Here is a 17,987-nt window from a genome sequence, read left to right on the forward strand (position 1 = left end):
AGAGTCTTTGCTCTGCCTCTCTAACCTTTGCTGCTGTGTTCTCCTCCTGTGCACTCCCTGCATCCAGAGTTTTAATGCAGTTCAGCTGGTGGAGATTGAGCCCTCACCTGTCAGTGCTATGAGAATGACCATAGCAGAGGTACCTGGGGTGTTTCTGGTCAGCCCTGTGTTATCCCTGTGCATGTGGGATGCTGAATTTGCACTCTGGACAGGTGGCAACAGAATGCATCATCTCTGTGTGTATAAAACAGAAAAGGTAAAAAAAAAAAGCTTTTTTCATGATGAGACTTCAAGGAGGAAAAATCAATTTAAGGGTGTGATTCGTGGGGGGAGCTTCACACTTCTCCTTTTGTAATTGATACTTTAATTAATTTGGGGCTTTGTAATCAATATTCTAATCTGCTGGGGCATGAATTAAACTTTGACAGCTCAAGCCAGTGCTGTGTGAGATTGGCTCCTGCTCCTGTGTGAGAGCTGCAGGCTCTGGGTGTGCACTGGTGAAGTGCAGCCCCATTGCTGATTCATTTGGCTCCTTTTCCAGAGGGCCATTCCCATGGCCAGGAGAGCTGGAGGTCACTCCCATTAACCTCCCCAGAGTGAGCAATGCCAGGATTCTGTGCCATGGCACTCGTGGGCTCACAGGGTCCACGTGGGCTCCCGGTGCTGCCTCACTCCAGGAATTTTTGGGAAGCAATGAATGGGTCCTTCATGTCTCAGTTCCTCCTCCTTTGCTTGGTTAACCCTCTGGGGCTGCAGAATTCCTGCATTTCCTCAGTGCACTGCAGCTTTTTAATCTTCAGCTGCTAGGGCTGTAAATTTATTTTCCCAAAAATAATTGGATTATGCTTCTTTAGGATCCATGTAATTCTGCTCAGCTGACAGGATCCTACCTGGGCAATCCCATTTTTAATCAGTAAGTACAAGAGAATGAAGGCTCTTGCTCAGGCTTTTGAATTGGTCAGAAATTGGGTGTTTTCTAATTGATGGAGGCAACATTTCATTGCAGGAGAACAGTTACCAAGCATTCTTTTGCCACATGTTCTGTTTCCAGATGTTTTGCAGAGGTTTCTCAGTTGGCTTTTCATTTTGCATGATAATTTTCACACCAAGGACTGAAAGAAAAAAGTAGAGTCATAAATAGATCTCATCAAAAGTTTGATATGAACTTTTTCCAAGAACAAGTTGTGGGCTCTCTTCAGGCTGATCCACTGGGACTGGGCTCAAAATTCAGAGTATTAAAGTATTACAGGAATGGGGTTGTGAGGGCTGTAGGCAGGAGGAATGTTATCAACAATATGGATGTGGAGCTCTGAATGGAGAGATCTGAATTCTGGTGGAAATTCCACTTTTCCATGGTCCATCCCAAACTTCTGTTTTATTACCAGGATTTCTGTGCAATCCTTGAGTCAGGGACAGCCCAGTTTGCTTCCAGAATGTTCCCACTGTACACAGTCAGAGCCTGCAAAAGAGTCTGTTCCTAAGAAAGGAAGGAATGAAATAAATTTTCATCAACTTCCAGGATTTTTGATCCCAAAAATCCCAGTTGCTCTAGGCAAAATGTACACTTGAGTGCCCACAAAGAGAAAACCCCTTCAAAATGTTTTACATCAATCAGGTGTTTTCCTTTACCTAAAAAAATTGGTTTGAGCTGGAATTTAACCAGTTGTTGATGTTACTAAATGACCTCAATGATTTCACTGTCTTGGTTCATTTTGATGGACATAAATTCTTATTTTTAAAAAAGAAAGTTTTCAAAAAAAATCCCTTGAACAAACCACTTACCCTTAAAGAAATGGTTTGTTTTGGAAATACTCAGGAAGAAACGATTGATCAGTTCCCAGCAAGCTTTAATCCTCTCCAGAATGGAATTCCCAACATGGATTTATAGCCAGCAAAGCAGAGAATAGAAAAGAAGCTTTTGAAATACCTTTATCCTCCCAAGGAAATGCCATCAGCACAGCTTGGCCTTCCAGAGAGGCTGCTGTGATTCTCCAGGTTCATCATGCCCATCCTCCCACGAGGGAAGGGACATTTCTGAATTCCCCAGAAATCCAGTGTGTGGAAAACACTGCCCTGGGCTTGCTCACAGATAAACCACGAGAACAGGGCAGAAGAGAAGGGAAATTTTCAGCTTTTCTCTGTTTCCTGCTTGGAAAAGCTGCTTTTCCCTTGATGCCAGGGTTATCACGTGAGAAAGGGAGGCAGGTGACACAAAAGTGTCCCTGGAACGGGAAGAGAAGGGCCCTGCAAAGCTGACATTTCATTTTTGGGGTATTTTTCCTGTTTTTTAGTCACTGTTTCCTCAGAGAACGTGAGGAGAAGCTGTGGCCATGCTGATTTCTCCCACAGTTTCTGGACATGAAAATAATCTTATTTTTTCCCTCTTAATTTCCTCAGGAAGTTCAGAGGAAAGTTTTGCAGTTCCCCCCCCATGTAACTTGGCTGTTTCGTGGGTAGATTGTGAAAATAGAGATTAATTTCTCTTCACTCTCAGAAGAACATCTTGGAATTTCTCAGCATCTTCTATGGAGGAATTTTATAGAAACTATCTAAAAAGGGCCCATATTTCTATATTTACAGTGCTCTGTACATTTAATAGCAGGACAGACCAGGTTTAAGTATAACTTTCTTGAAGCTAAACTTAAAAAATAAAGTTCTTATTTAATTTGATCAACCTTTAAATACTGGAACAGACTGGTTTTAAGTATAACCTTTTTGAGGCTAAATATATATTACAAAGAAGTAATTATTTAATTTTATTCAGAATTAGAGTTCTTTTTGAGGAGAATTACAGCCATTCAGGTGAAGAAATGATCAGTGGGTGTGAGTGGGCAAAGCTCTGCCTTCCTTCTGTGACTTGACCCATCTTGTGCCTGTCTAAAACTGATTTTATTTAATCCCTCCCACCCCATCTCTGCTTAAAATAAGATCTGAGATCTGATATTTATATTGGAGGTTGATACTGAATAAAAAGGAAAGTTTTGTATCTTCTGGGGATTTAACTTAGGTTGAATGTGAGGATCATTTCTGATTTTCTCCTAAATATAATGAGCTGGAATTGGCTCCTAACCTAATGGATTTTATTTGAATTTTCACTGCCTGGTTGATTTTATTTTAATTTGCACCACCTAATTTTAATTTAGAGAGCACTCAGAATTCTTTGGCTTTTAGCAATCAGGAAACAAAATTTTAGCAAGGCTCTGAGTGTTTTCTGACAATAAAAATCAGAGAGCAGAAGTTGCACTTGAAAGAAAGGGCCATTTCAGAACTACAAATTTGTTTATATTGCATTGAAAATATCCACAAAATCAATTTTTCTGGGTCAAACTTGATTTTAAAAGTCTTTTTTTTTTGCCTTTGGTTACCTAATGAGGGCAATTTTCCCATATTTCTAGTACTAATAGATTTTTGGAAAAATTGGCTGGAAATGCAGCTGCTGGGAGAGCTGAGGCAAATGAGGATAATTATGAGGGTGAGAACAGAAGTAAATGAACAAAAATACTTTGCACTCTAATTTCAAGATTAATTTCAGTGAGAACAAGAAAAAACTTTAAAAATAAATAAGTTACATTTGTATAATATTGTTTAATATTAATAATATATTACAAATGTGTTAATTTAAAAAGCAGCATGGGGTTCTATAAAGCAGAAACAATGGGTGGATTGGGATTTAGCCTTAATGTAACATATATGTTATAATAATAATAATCATAATGGATTTAAGTCCTTTTCTGGTGTTTTGAGGGGTAAATAATCCCCTGTATGCAAAAAAATCTGAATTTTTAAAGATGAGGAGTGTCCAGTTTGAAATGCTGGAAATTGACTGAAGTATGAGTCAGCCCCAGCTCACTCTTGGCTAAATTAAAATAAAATGAATTCACAACAAGAGACTGAGAGGAGCCCCAGAGTTGGCTGATGATTTTCTCAGAACTGCTGAGTTTAGCAGTGAGTTGTGTGAAAAATGTCATGTGTGTTCCTTCCTCCTCCCCAGAGTGTTCCTCTGCAGCACTGGCATGGAAAGTTCTTGTTTTCACCTCTTTCTAAAAGAAATGCCTGGTTTTTAGCTGTGTTTGATGTCGGTGCTTTGCATGCAATAAATGTTCCCTGCTTTTTGCCTTGCCAGAAATGAACTTTTGTAGGTTTCAGCCACAAAAATAAGGAACTTTGAGGCTCAAAAGCTGGGGGTTTTTTTTGTTTTCAAGACAGCAGTGTGCCATCTGCATCCGGATATCACCAGATAAATAAGAATACAGGCTGAGTTGGGAGGCAAATCCTGCACCTGCACCAACATTTCAGACCAAAATGGAGAAGTGACATTTGGCTGTAGCCTGACTGCTTTTGTTAATTTAAGAAGCAGCATTGCTGCCCCTAAGCTTTGTAGGGGCTTGGAGCCATCCAGAACTTTCTGTTTGGTTTACTGATGGAATTTTTAGCACTAAACACTGGTTTTGTTGTAACCCAAGCCCTGAGGGAGCAGCAGGGTATCCATCTATCTTTAGCTCAGGTTTTTTTGGCTCTGCCTTCATTCCTTGGCCACCAGGGTGGCTTTGGTTTCCCTCTCTTTTTGGAAGAGGATAAATTCAGGCCTGAAAACACTTCAGCTTCATGGAATAAATCAGGATCAGACCCTTCAGTTCCTCCACCTTCTTCCCTGCAATTTGGGCTTTATGTCCACAGCAGATAAATCTGGTTTAGCTCCTTTCTTCTCACCTGTTTAATGGCAGCTGGGTTTCCATTTTCTTGATGTTCCTGGCCAGTCTGTCTGTCCCTGAGGGTACAGAATTAAGGCTTTTCATTGCCACCTTTTTATTTTTGTTTTATCTTTAGAACTTTAAGCAAGGGTGAGGTCTGCCTGGGTGCAATACTGCTTTATAAATAACTAATAAAAGTCTGATCCTACAAAATTCTTTTATTTTTTTGTAGGTCTTAAAAAGTAGCCACAAAGTCCACGCTCATTTTTCTGGTCAAGTGCTTTTGATTATAAATAGACTAAAACCCAAAATCACACTTGGGGTGATGGAGAAGATCATCAAGTGACTGAAAAGTCTGGATTCTTTCCATATGAAAATGAGCTGCTGGGAAGGAGCAAGAGCAGTGGGAACACTGGAAATATGTTATGGGCTGTGTTCACTGTCAGATGTCTGATAGGGAAGAGAGAATGTCAAAGATTCTGCTCAGGTTTAGGCTCAGGTGGAAGCTGTGGAAGAAGCTGTGTGATAAACTGGGGAGAAACTGAGGTGGAATGTTACCTTAGGGATTGGATGTGCCTAAATAAATCTGTGTGTTGTTTCCTTCAGGTTTACAGTGGAGTAGCTTAGCAGAGGTAACTAAAGAAGTCAGTGAGGAATGAATATGAGTCTCTAAATCCACCTCAAGAAAAGCCAATTGATTGATTAAATTGAGGGGATGGGTGAAGAGATCCTCACCTGAAGCTTCACCTTCCTACCTGATCATCCCAGGGCTGGCCCTGTGCCTGCACCTCTCCTCTTCCTCTTCTGGGCTCCCCACACCTTGCCTGACAATTCCCTGTGCCTGGAAGAGAACTCTGGCTGGCATTTCAGACCCAGCTTCAGTTTTGGCAAAGAGCTTCACTGAACAAGTGATGAGCTGAACCAATTCTGCCTCTTTGTCAATGATATCCCCTGATAGGCTGTCAGCCAGAGTTAGTATTTTTTGTCTCTTCCATGAGGCCAGAAAAATCTTGCTGACAGAATGACTTCAGTTTGCCTCCTGGTGTTCTTGGTTTTACCCCAGTCTGTGCCAAATGCTGGTGTGGGTGATTTAACTCTCATCCTTCCTTGGCACAAATCATCCCACTTTTCCTGCTGAAATACCTGATACCAACAGCTCTTCTTCTGCAACAGCTGGAGGCTTCCCAGCTCCCCTGAAACTAATTCCATGTCTTTCAGCTCTCTTACCCTTTCCTGATGGCTAACCTTGGATTTCTCCTGCCTAAACAACCTTTTCATCCTTCTGGGCTTTTTCTCTAGTTTCAGACTCCACCTGATGAAGAAAAATGGTGTCACTTGAACCACACAGAGTGAGAAATTTGTGACACAGGCATTTCTTTCACACTTCAGCATTTCTGTGCATATTCTCTCTTCTTGAGTCAGTGTATAAGGGATTTTTTAGGTTGATCTCAAAGGCTGGGCAGGATTATGTCAGGACTTGAGAGAAAAAGGAGTGCAGGGGGGTTGTGGATTGCAGTGGCTGGATCAGGAAAAAAAAATCACAGTGACTGGTTGAGGATTGAAGGGATCTCTGGAGGTTGTCTGGTCCAGAGCTGGTTGTCCAGGACTGTATTCAGGTGGCTTTTGGATAGCTTTGGAGAAGGAAGATGATTCTGTGTTTCTGTTACAAATGGAAAAATTTTGAATGATTTCAGTAATTCCATGCTGGGAAATGTTCCTCTTCTGTTCAGCCTGGAGACAGCAGAGAACTGTTTCATCTTGCTTTAGTTAGAACTGCTTGAGTGGGACAATTTTACTTTTTGTCATTGACACAACAAAAGCAGGAATAAGATGGAACAATATCCAAAATGTGATTGGAAATTTCAGACTCTATTTTTCAGACTCTGTTTTTGGGCAGAAACTGCCGTGCTGAATGAAAATATTTGATGGCTTTGTGGTTTGATCACAGTTTAAAAAGAATGAGCCCCTTGGTCACACTAAACCTTTCATCTTTAGGAAGGAATTGTTCCCCATGGGGGTGGTGGGGGCCTGGATCACTGGAAGTGCCCAAGGCCAGGCTGGACAGGGCTTGGAGTATCTTGGGATAGGGCAAGGTGTCCTTGCCCGTGGCAAGGGTGGGGCTAGATGGGCTTTTAAAGTCCCTTCAATGCCACACCATTCCATGATTCCATGATCTTTGCTTCCTACAATGCCTGTTTACTTTGGGAATTGAATTCTTGTGAACTTCTGGCTTTTGGAGTTGCCTTCCCACAACATGATCCCGAAGTTCACCAGGAAGTTGTTGTCACACCTTCTTTGTTTCATAAAGAACAAGACCCCAGGCTGATCAGTGCAGCACAGGGTTACCCTGTAGACAAGCCCAGGGTCTGGGCCAGCAGAGCTCATCCCTTGTTGCCTGTTCCAGAGCCGACAGCTGGAGTCAGAGACGGGAACCACCGAGGAGCACAGCCTGAACAAGGAGGCGCGGAAATGGGCGACGCGCGTGGCCCGCGAGCACAAGAACATCGTCCACAGCCAGAGGGTAGGTCTGGGACCAGCACATCCCTTGGGACAGGGATGCTGCCAGCACCAGGGACTCACCTGGGGCCTGCCTTCACGGGGCTGTCAAAAGTCAGAGCCACACCGGGAAAATCCGTGGGGGATTGGTTGTTAAATCTGATGCGAAGAGGTAAAATTAGATGGGAACGGATAAATTTGTATCTGTGTCTGTGGCTGAGCTTTGAAGAGCTAAGGGCTGTGTTTGGGCATCAGGCAGCTGGGTTTTGGAATGTGTTGAATGTGTCTTTTAGGAGGGAGAATAAAGACAAAAGTTCCTTTCTCTTCCCCCAAAAAATCCAGCCATGAGGGAGTCTGCTGTGCTTTCACCACACCCTGCCCAGTTTCCCGGTGTTCCACAATTCCAACCCCTGAGCACAGCATCAGCTGGAGAAAAACAACATCCAGAATGCTGTCACATCTCTGGGAAGGCTCCTGGGAGACCTCAGAGCCCCTTCCAGTGCCTAAAGGGGCTCCAGGAGAGCTGGAGAGGGACTTGGGACAAGGGACAGGGAATGGCTTCCCACTGCCAGAGGGCAGCATTAGAATCATCAGCTTTTATTTCCTGGAATGGACCTTTGTCAGCCAACCCCAGCATCCAGACTGTTCCTGATTGTCCCAAATTCCTGTCTTTGGCATTTCCTGCACCTGTGGTGTGTTTCCTTGTTCCTGGCAGACCCTGGAAGAGCTGGAGTGCCACGGGCCCGTGATGTCCGAGCAAACCCGGGCGGAACTGGAGCAGAAAATAGACGAAGCCAGGGAGAGCATTCGCAAGGCTGAGGTAAAAAGGAAATTCTTCTGGCATTTTCACTTCCTTCCCACAGGTGGATCTTTGTCACAGCTTCATTTGGTTGGTGGAAATGTGTCTTTTTAGCATCAGAACCCAGGGAGTTTTAAGATTTTTTTTTTTTCTTCATTTGGTATTTGTCAAATCACTGAATGAACTTCATGAAAGCCCAGATCAGAAGAGTGATATTAAAAACACCTCCTGATGAAGAGTGAGTCCTCTTGCTGCATTTTTCACTGTCAAAGGTCAAGAATCTCTATATTTAGGGGCTTTATCTGAAACAGATTGAAGAACAACCTCATTGTTTTTTACTAATTTCCTTCTGCTTGATTGAATTAATACCAGAAAATAGTGATTTTATCTGACTTCATATTTTTAGGTTATAGTGGATTTTGATACACAAAATCTGACTGTTGATGGGAAAACATTGGAAATAATGCCTGTATCTCTAATTTTACTGTGAGGTGCTTTTAAAAGGGTTACTGAGGTTTTTGAGACCTGTTGTGGGTTAAAACTCATGAAAAACTGAACTTCTTATTTGGCTGCCAGTGCTGGGCTGGTAAAAATGAGCTGTTTTCATGGCCACTGACTGAAAAACCCCATTGCAGGCAGCAGGATCTGATCTGCTGGGTTTTGGGTGAGTGGGTTGCTTAATTAAAACTGTAGGAGAAACCTAATTGTTTCAGTGAACTGCTTCTCATACCTGAGAGTACCTGATGTAATTAGGAATGTGAGTTACAGGTGAAGGGGTTAGAAAATACGGAGTAAAATTATTCCTTCTCCTAGCAGGAGAACTATCAGACTCCCTTTTTAAAGCAAATGCAGGGTATGGGTTTTTTAAAAACCTAATTCTTACAGAAAGTGGTTTAAAAACTTGGTTTGAGTAAATTGTTTCCAAGAGACCATACTCCAGAATTCTTGTGTATATACGTGCATAGTTAATGATTAAATCTGCAAGGATAAAAGCAACAGCAAGAAATAAAATCAGGAAAAGAAGTTGTCAAAGAGAAAGTTCTTGCAACAAAATAATATAAAAGGTACAAATTAAACCAGTCTGGAACTTATGTGATTTAGGAGAGAGAGAAAGTGCCAAGAAGTGGAAATTTAATATATTATTTTCTCCAAGATGTGTGTTTTAGCTAAGACAGACAAATAGTGTATTTTCCTGGTTTTCCAGAGTGTTGGAGTTAAACCATCCCTTATCTTCCTAACATTTCACATGTGCCATGTTTGACAAGGGAATATGGTGCCAGTGCCAAGTACTTGAGGATGAACCTCAGTGATTGAGGGATTTTTGCCAACTTCTTTCTCTTCTACTGCATATTTTACAGACATGAAGTTATCCCTGAGTTCTTGGAACTGTGTGGAAACCTCTTTGTGGGAGTTTTATGTATTGCCACCAAAGCTGTTAATAGTGTAGCATTGTTTATTTTTTTCAGATCAGCCAATAAGTGAATTTAGAGAGATTTTATTTCCACTTGGGAATGGCTTTTTCTATTTGCCCTGTTGGTCCTCTAAGACTGAGCTCAAGACCACAAATTAGATAAGAGATTTTTGCACAAATAACATCCTGGAGGAGAACAACCTAAGCTTTGAGCTAAGACCTGTTCTTTGGGAATGCAATTATAATTCCTTGCAGTGTGTGAAAACCAAACATTCCTGCATATTTAGGTGCACCTGATTGAGTTGGAATTACTGAGGGTTGGGTTGGGGAGTGGTATTTGTGCAAAAAGTTATTTAGGCTGTAGAGAGGCTGTGGAGATTGTTCTGGTACCACCTCTGAAGGTGTGTGAGGATGACACAGGGATTTGATTTTTATTTTCTTTTTCTCTTGAAATGCTTGTTGTTTTTAGGGAAATTTTTATGCCTGCTCTATCCCATTTTGGTTTCTTGACTCATTCATTTTCCTTTGCAAATCTACTTTCCCTCTTATCTGTCCTTGTCATTCATGAAGGGGAAGAAAACTTCACAAACACATTGGAATTATTTCTTTCTGGTTTGGTTAGGGAGGTTTTTATTGGTAAAGGTGTTTTTTTTCCAGGGTGTGTTGGGCATAGAAGTGCTCATCTCATTGCCCTCTTCCTTGTATACCCTGAATCCAGGGAAATCTAAGCCCTGAGAGGAGCTGAGGAGCTGTTCCATATGGAAAAGTGGATTTAACAAGTACAGGGGTGTGGAAACAGGTGTCATTTGAAAGTACAGCAAAGGAAATGATTAAAACTTGCTCAGGATCAGGAAATATTGGAGAATCCCAATTGTTTTGTCTTCTTCAAGATGGATGTAAACCCTCAGATTGGCACATCCACAGCTCAGTGGGTTATTTCTGATCCTTTTCTCCCTGGGATAACAGCTATTTTTCCTTGTGATGGTTTCAGGGAGCAAACTCCTTGATTAGAGTTAGGGAAAAATTGGGAGTTCCAGCAGAGTGCTGCTGTGCAGGTGGTACATGGCAGATGTGACTGTAACTGACAACCAGAGCACACATTTTTGTGTTCAAATTGGAAAATGTGGGGTTTGTTAAAGGAGGGGTTTTTTTTGTTTTGTTTTGTTTGATTGCTTGTTTTTAAAGGAAATGTTAAAATAATGTTAGAATTTGAGTGATAATACCTCTGGCACTGGCAAAGAAGTAAAATTGACTGTAGTTAATGACACACTGTGGAGTTCAGATCCAGAGGCATTCCATCCTTTTCCCAGCTGCATTGAAACACTTTGATAAAGACAAGCCCTGAGAGCACCAGGTGCTCCTTCAAACTGGAAGTGGCACAATTCAAGCCTCAGCTGTAAAGGAGATCAATTAAAAATTGGGGAATTGATAGTGAAAACTGATTATTTGTGAAAATGAGCCATTCTTGGAGCTCCTCTGTACTCACTGACCCAGTTCAGGTAATTGAAGTAGAACTTCTGTGATTTCAGCTTTGATTTCTGTAGCAGCAGGGAGGAAGGAGGGAATGGAGTTTTCCATTTTCCCACTGCCTGAATCCCTTTATCTTTCAATGACTGGAGACAGAAATTTACTGGGAGCAGAGCCTGACCCCCCTGGCTGTCCCCTCCTGGCAGGAGTTGTGCAGAGCCACCAGGTCCCCCCTGAGGCTCCTTTTCCTCCAGGCTGAGCCCCTTCCCAGCTCCCTCAGGAATTCTCCAGCCCCTTCCCAGCTCTGTTCCCTTCCCTGCACACCCTCCAGCCCCTCCATGTCCTTCTTGTCCTGAGGGTGCTGAAGCTGCCCCAGGACTGGAGGTGCCTCAGCAGTGCCAGCACAAGGAGATTTCTTTTCCTCATCTCCTTTTTCCTCTCTCACACCAAAGGCTCCAGCATGGCTCCCCCCAGGCAGTTCAGTTGTCCCAGGGCTGACAAGATTCTTCTCCAGGATGGTTGGAGAGGTTTCCCATTTGCTCTCAGGTCTTTGGGCCTCCTCAGCAATTAATTATTCCCACTTAACTACAGGGGGATGTGTTTTGTCTCCTCACCAGGATACCTCCAGCTCTCCAGAGAGTGTTTGTACCAGATTAGATCTGGTTAAGGCTCATCGTGGTGCTGTTGGCTCTGTTGGATCAGCTCAGAGGTGTGGGGCCAATTTAATTCTGTTTAATTGGGGGGCTGATTTCTCCCTCTCCTTCTATTTGGCTGTGGATATTTATTGCTGGGTTGTGTGACAGTGGGAACGAAGGAAATTCCATATTTGCTTCAGGAAAAGAAATGAAATGGAGTCACAGAATCACAGCATGGTTTGGGAGGGAAGGGACCTTCAGGATCATTGAGATCCACCCCTGCCTTGGGCAGGGACACCTTCCACTATCCCAGGTTGCTCCAAGCCCTGTCCAAGCTGGCCTGGAGCACTGCCAGGGAATAAGGCTCCAATCCAAACAGGTGAATTTGTAACATGGCCCTGGCTGCCATCTCTGGTTGAGCTCAGGAAGCAAAGGCTGGGGAGCAGTGCAGGGAGCCAGGTGCCCTCCCTGCAGGAGATGTGTGGGAGCTCTTGGTCTTTCCAGGTCAGCAGATTGAGGACTGGCCTGGAAAAATCCCAGTGGCATCCACAGAGTAGGAATTTCAAACTCTCTTGGTGAAAAGCAGTTTAGTGAGGGGGAGGATGACTTTTACATGGTGGGTAGTGCCAGGACACAGGGAATGGCTTCCCACTGCCAGAGGGCAGGGCTAGGTGGGATTTTGGGAAGGAATTCCTGGCTGTGAGGGTGAGCAGACCCTGGCACAGGGTGCCCAGAGAAGCTGTGGCTGCCCCTGGATCCCTGGCAGTGTCCAAGGCCAGGCTGGACAGGGCTTGGAGCAGCCTGGGACAGTGGGAGGTGTCCCTGCCATGGCAGGGCTGGAATGGGATGATTTTCTAGGTGATGGGCTTTGGGGTGTCTAATCCAGCCTGTGCCTCAATCTTACTGAATGTTTTGGCTCTGAAATGTCCATTACATTTTTCACTCCATGAGGAGCCAGTGTTCACCCCAGGACTGCAGAGAAGTGTGATATTAAATGTTTGCTTACATACATTTTACAGACACTTATTTCCTTACAGAATTTGGGTGATGTCCATTCAGGCCCTGTTCCCAACAGCTTGAGAGCCACTTCTCAAACCCTACAAATTCAGTACTTAGGGATCTTGAATGTTCTATGTGCCTAAGCTTGGGGAAAACCCATCTGCCACTTGGGCTGGAGCTGTGCAGGTGGAGTCTTCTCCCCTCTGTTTCCTTAACCTTGGAATTCCCTTGGGAGAGGTGGTATGTGTGCCAGTGCCTCATTTCCTGCCTGCTTCACGTTGGATTTCAGTCCATGCAGATTATTTAGCATATAAATCAACTCCTGCAATAGCTGTACAAACCTCCAGCCCAGCCTCCCACTTAGAAAAGAAACTCACTCAAGTGTTGTGGTGGAAAATGTAATTTATGAGCTGATTCCCCACCTGGTGCAGAAAAAGGATCCAGATTTAAGGTGAGTTGTGTTGGACAGGATTTGTCTTTTTGGTTGGGGTGGTTTTGTCTCAGTTTTGGGTTTTCCATCCCAAACTCCAGCAGAGCAGTGCAAGCTGAATTTTTGGTTTATTTCCTCATACACCCCTACTTTAACACTGCAGGCTATGATTTGAAACTGAACTGCATGGAATTAGACTCACTTTGGGTTTTGAGAAGTTTAGGGCATTCCAAGACTTAATTATAAATCAAATTGATTTATAGTCATGCCTATCACTGTATCATAATTCCTGTGGCCCAAAATTTAACTTTTCCTGAAAAGAATTATTTCATTTTAAAATATTTTTTCAAGTAACAAGCCTAGAATTTCAAAAAAAAAAAAAAAAAGTTTTTTTTAAATGGTAACAGAAATAAAGATAATGGCTTACCAGAATGTTTTGCCAGAATCTCTGCACATTGATTTCTTCCTAGCTAAAAGAATTTGCCAAGTGAGAGTGTCCAGCCACCTGGGGACATGGTCAGTGGTGGCCTTGGCAGTGCTGGGGGAACAGTTGGACTCCATGATTTTAGAGGGATTTTCCACCCTAAATGATTCCTATATGATTTTTTTTCCTGCCACTGAAAAAAATACTGGTGTGGAATAAAACAATTCTCACAGAAGATGGTTTGGGTCTCCTGATAATCCTAATTTAATCTGATTTTAGTATCTGACCAAGCTCCTTAAGTGCAAATTCTGTGTAAAAGACATAATTCTGAATTCTTCAGGAGAAGAAAAGTCTGGACATGGCACAGGGTTTGTTCTGCACCTCGGAAAGCCATGGCAGGTAAAGGAGATCTGCTTTCAGGAAAATCCATTTAAAACTGGCTTTAACAAAACCCTACACCAGAATGTTGAAGGGGCAACATTTGCTGCATTTCTGTGTGGTTTTCACCCCAACACCTTTAGAAATGGCTTTGAAGGGCTTGGATTCGAGGAGTTTGTGGGATGTGAAGGAGCTCTGGGTTTCTTTCCAGCCCTTTTCTCTCCTGGGAATGGGGAACAGCTCTGTAATGTTCCTCCTGGATTTCATTTCCATGCCTTGCAGAACAGTTGTGTGTCTTCATCTTGAGTAAGCTGTGGGTCAAAAAACCATTGCTTAATTAAGACTGGAACAGTAAATAAACAAAACTATTGCATCTCCCATGTGGAGCAACATCAGGTATGTGAGGAATAGATAACAGTGTTTATATTTTGTAAAACTTGGGTGGTTTTCCCTTTCATCTTCTTAGATCCTCCCAGCAGAAAGAACAGCTCAGAGGAGCAGGAACTCCCCAGAAGAGTTTGTACATTTTGTGGGTGGCTGATGGTTTTTTAATCAGTGTAAAAATACCCCAGTCCTCAGCTATTAACCAGTAATTGGTGGCTGTAAACAGCAGTTTCAGTGTTTCACAGGAAAATGTTTGTCCTGCAGTAAGATTCCCTAACAATGGAATTTGGGCAGCACCCAGATTTCAGAGCCAGTGCTGAATTCCAGCATTCCTGGGCTTGGGAAGCTCAGCTGCCTTCGTGGAGATGCTCAGAGTTGCTGGGACTGCCAGGGGTCACTTGACTGAAGATATTTCCCAGTCTGTCAGTGGAGTGTCCCTGGGGATTCCAGTGGGAGGCAGGGAAAAGCAGGGTTAAAGCCTTGTTGGGTTTTTAATGTGATGATCTTTCAAGGGAGCAAGACTTGCAGAAAAGCTTGTGACACAGTGTGGTGAAATCACCACTATTGCCCTGTTTCCTTCTCCCTTAACATTTTTTTCTGGCATCATGAAAGCACCAAACCCCAGCTCATTCAGATGGAGTGATGCTTGAATGAAATGTTTTATCTCTGTAAAATCACAGAGTCATTGAGGTTGGAAGGGCACTCCAAGATCATGGAGTCCAACCCAGCACTGCCAAGGCCACCACTAAGCCATGTTTAAATGTGTGAGAAGCAGGATAAATTCTGCTCCTGAGTGGTATTTTATTTGTATTTTTCCTACAGGTAGGAAGCTGTTAACTCTGGTCTACCAGCATAATTATTTAGGTAAAAATATAATTTCAGCTTGTAAATAACTTTCAAGTGCAGACCTGACCTAATGCTTCTGGTGCTTTTATGGCTTGCCTGCAATGGAATGAAACTCAAAACATTTGTGGTTTGCAACAAACTTTTGTTGACTGTTAAGGCTCCTGGGTGTAAACAGGGAGGGGGAACTCCATTGGGTTTGCTGGGTACATTGAATTAAAACCTCTTGTAAAGTACACTCGAGGATTTTGGAGCAGCTTGTTTATTTTAGCTCACAATTTGTACAAACAAACTACAGCAGAGCAGGACTAACAGCAACTGCAGATGTTTGTAGCAGCCTGGACCAGTGTTTATTGCTGTAGCATAACTCAGCCTAAGTGGAAATTGCATAATGAGGTAAACAAAAACAACTGGGCTGAGCAATTCCTAGGTAGAAGCACAGGGAAAGTGCTCAGAAATGGGTGTCAGGATGTAAAGACAAGTTAAGGGAAAGCTACTTCACTCCACAAGTAAATATCTACATTAATATATTGATTTAGATATTCAAGGCCAGGCTGGATGGGGCTTGGAGCACCCTGGGGGAGCAGAAAGTGTCTCTGCCCATGGCAGGGGGTGGCACTGGATGATTTTAAGGTCCTTCCAACCCAAAACATTGTGGGATTCTGTGAATAAGTTGCCTTTGACAAGGTTGTTCTCCCTGCCCTGTGCAGCTGCAAGGTTGGAGTGGGATGCACATTAATGAGAGAAGGGATGCACATTAATGCACTGAATGTCTCCTCCTTTTCTCAGCTCTCTGAACACTATTTACTGTTAATCATTCACCTGGAGACCCCCTGCAGGAAGAAGTGGCTCAGTGGCTTCGGCTTTTCCCGTGGGAAACACCTCTCAAAGTTGTCCCATCCTCTTTTCTCCATCCCTGATTAGAGGGCAGAGCTGCAAGCAGCTGTAGCCATATGAAGTTTCATCTGACATCATAAATTTCCCTCTTACAACTGACCTACTCCTTGAAAATCACATTTCTTCTATGCAGAATTTAAAATAATGTCTCTCAGAAGTGGTTTGGTTGAGACAGGTTTAAAGTCACCTTCCCAAATTAAGTGAAAATGGAGACATTTTTAAGGGTTCAGCTTAAAAAGTTAGCAGTCATTTCTTTTCTGGTTTATTTTCTAAGTAGAAAGATAGAATTCTCTGATGCTGTGAGTGCAGCAGCATGTTAAAAAACACCTGTATTTTTCATATTTTTTTGTGTTGAGCTGAAGTGTATTTTATCACAAAATTTTGTATGGAGTAAGGATTTGTGTAGGAGATAAATACCTACCTGGCACCTATTGGCATTTGAATTCACTGTACACATATTCTGCAGACTCTGCTGTGCTTCAGCCACTACTGGAAAGGGAATTTCCCTCTAATTTTTGCCTGAACTCACCTGTTTTTGCTGGTTTTGTATGGATTCCCTGTGCTGCTGTGAGTGCTTTATCTGAAGCAGTGAGGTGCTTCAGATCCCTGTGGGAAGGGCTGGAAGGGAGAGAAAGGAGATGAAACTTTGCTACTTGCTAAAAATGACCAGTGCTGTGAAAGGGAATGTGGGAAGAATTCCAGGGTGCTTCAGTGGGTTTCTATTGCTGCCTCCATCAGTGACTCACTGAAGGATTTTTGAGAAATCACTTGATTTTTGTTCCTCTGATGAGCAACGGCAGCAGGGGGGTGTTGAGAGGGCTGGTCTGGACAGAAATACCCTCAGTTTTATCCCTGGGTTTGCCCTTCACTTCTTGATGCAATCTGCTCTTGCTGAAATCCTGAATTTCTTCCCACTGCTCTTCCCACCCCTCCTGTTTAGACTGTGAACTAATTTGGATCAGGGTGGTGCTTTGCCATGAATTTGTTAAATCCTTGGCTCCATCGGGCAGCCAGCCTGCCAGGATGCTGAAGTGAACCCAGCTGTCAGAAAACCTCCATTTCCATGCTGGTCTGAAGACAAAAATCCTGAAACTGTTTGTTGGAGTGCAATATTTACTTAATTTGGGGATTATTAACATATTGTGCTTCCATAACAAATGAGTTTCCTGTGATCTCTGGCACGTGCTGGTGGAAAAGAGCCTGGCTTGGGAGTTGGTGTGTGTGTGTGTGTATCCTGTCAGGTTTATTTGTGTTTCACATCCAGCTTAGTCACCACCTGGAAGGGTCTGCACTGTGGATATTCCTAATTTTAAAAATCTTGGGAAGCACCGTGTTGTTGGACTTCAAAGCTGCACTGAACTACTTAAGGGTGTGAATTGGGAGTGAGCATAAACCCAGAGGTGATATTTTACAAAACACCAACTGGTGAGGTTGGCTGAGCCTCCCAAAAACCATTGCCTGTGTCTTGGCTCACACCAGGCGAGGAAATGAGGAGTGGGACTCATTTCCACAGGGATCAGTTTCAGGAGCCATCTGGATGGTCAGAAGATCCATGGGGCAAGGTGGGACCCTGAGGAGCTCTGAGCTCTGTGTGTGTTTGTGTCCCCAGATCATCAAGCTGAAGGCAGAAGCCAGGCTGGAGCTGCTGAAGCAGATTGGGGTGTCCGTGGACACGTGGCTGAAGAGTGCCATGAACCAGGTGATGGAGGAGCTGGAGAACGAGCGCTGGGCCAACCTGCCCTCGGTCACCAACAACGGCTCCGCACACCTGGTACGGATTCCTGGGGAAACCCATCCCCAGGGCTGGGGGATCTGGGGTTCCAGGGGAAACATCTCACCAGAGCTGGGGGATCTTGGATTCCAGGGGGAAACATCTCACCAGGGCTGGGGGATCTTGGATTCCAGGGGGAAACATCTCACCAGGGCTGGGGGATCTTGGATTCTCAGGGAACATCACCAGGGGGGGATCTGGATTCTCAGGAACGTCTCACCAGGGTTGGGGGATCTTGGATTCCCAGGAGAAACATCTCCCCAGGGCTGGGATCTTGGATTCTCAGGGGAAACATCTCACCAGAGCTGGGGGATCTTGGATTCTCAGGGAAACTCTCCACCAGGTGGGATCTTGGATTCACG

At 43.6% G+C, this 17,987-nt stretch overlaps 2 protein-coding genes across 2 annotated transcripts in view; both read left to right on the forward strand.

Annotated features, from left to right (window-relative positions):
- RPS3 (ribosomal protein S3) overlaps positions 1 to 17,987 on the forward strand; it is a 221,517-nt gene that overhangs the window by 179,505 nt on the left and 24,025 nt on the right. The gene's annotated exons all lie outside the window — the stretch shown is intronic.
- Positions 1 to 17,987, forward strand: part of FCHSD2 (FCH and double SH3 domains 2) — a 120,462-nt gene that overhangs the window by 93,213 nt on the left and 9,262 nt on the right. Inside the window, exons 11-13 of the mRNA XM_050972036.1 lie at positions 7,096 to 7,212; positions 7,903 to 8,007; positions 17,464 to 17,625. Of these exons, the coding sequence (XP_050827993.1) occupies positions 7,096 to 7,212; positions 7,903 to 8,007; positions 17,464 to 17,625 (384 nt within the window). The remainder of the gene's footprint in view (positions 1 to 7,095; positions 7,213 to 7,902; positions 8,008 to 17,463; positions 17,626 to 17,987) is intronic.

Source organism: Serinus canaria, chromosome 1, assembly GCF_022539315.1.
Source record: "Serinus canaria isolate serCan28SL12 chromosome 1, serCan2020, whole genome shotgun sequence".
Classification (NCBI taxonomy): domain Eukaryota; kingdom Metazoa; phylum Chordata; class Aves; order Passeriformes; family Fringillidae; genus Serinus; species Serinus canaria.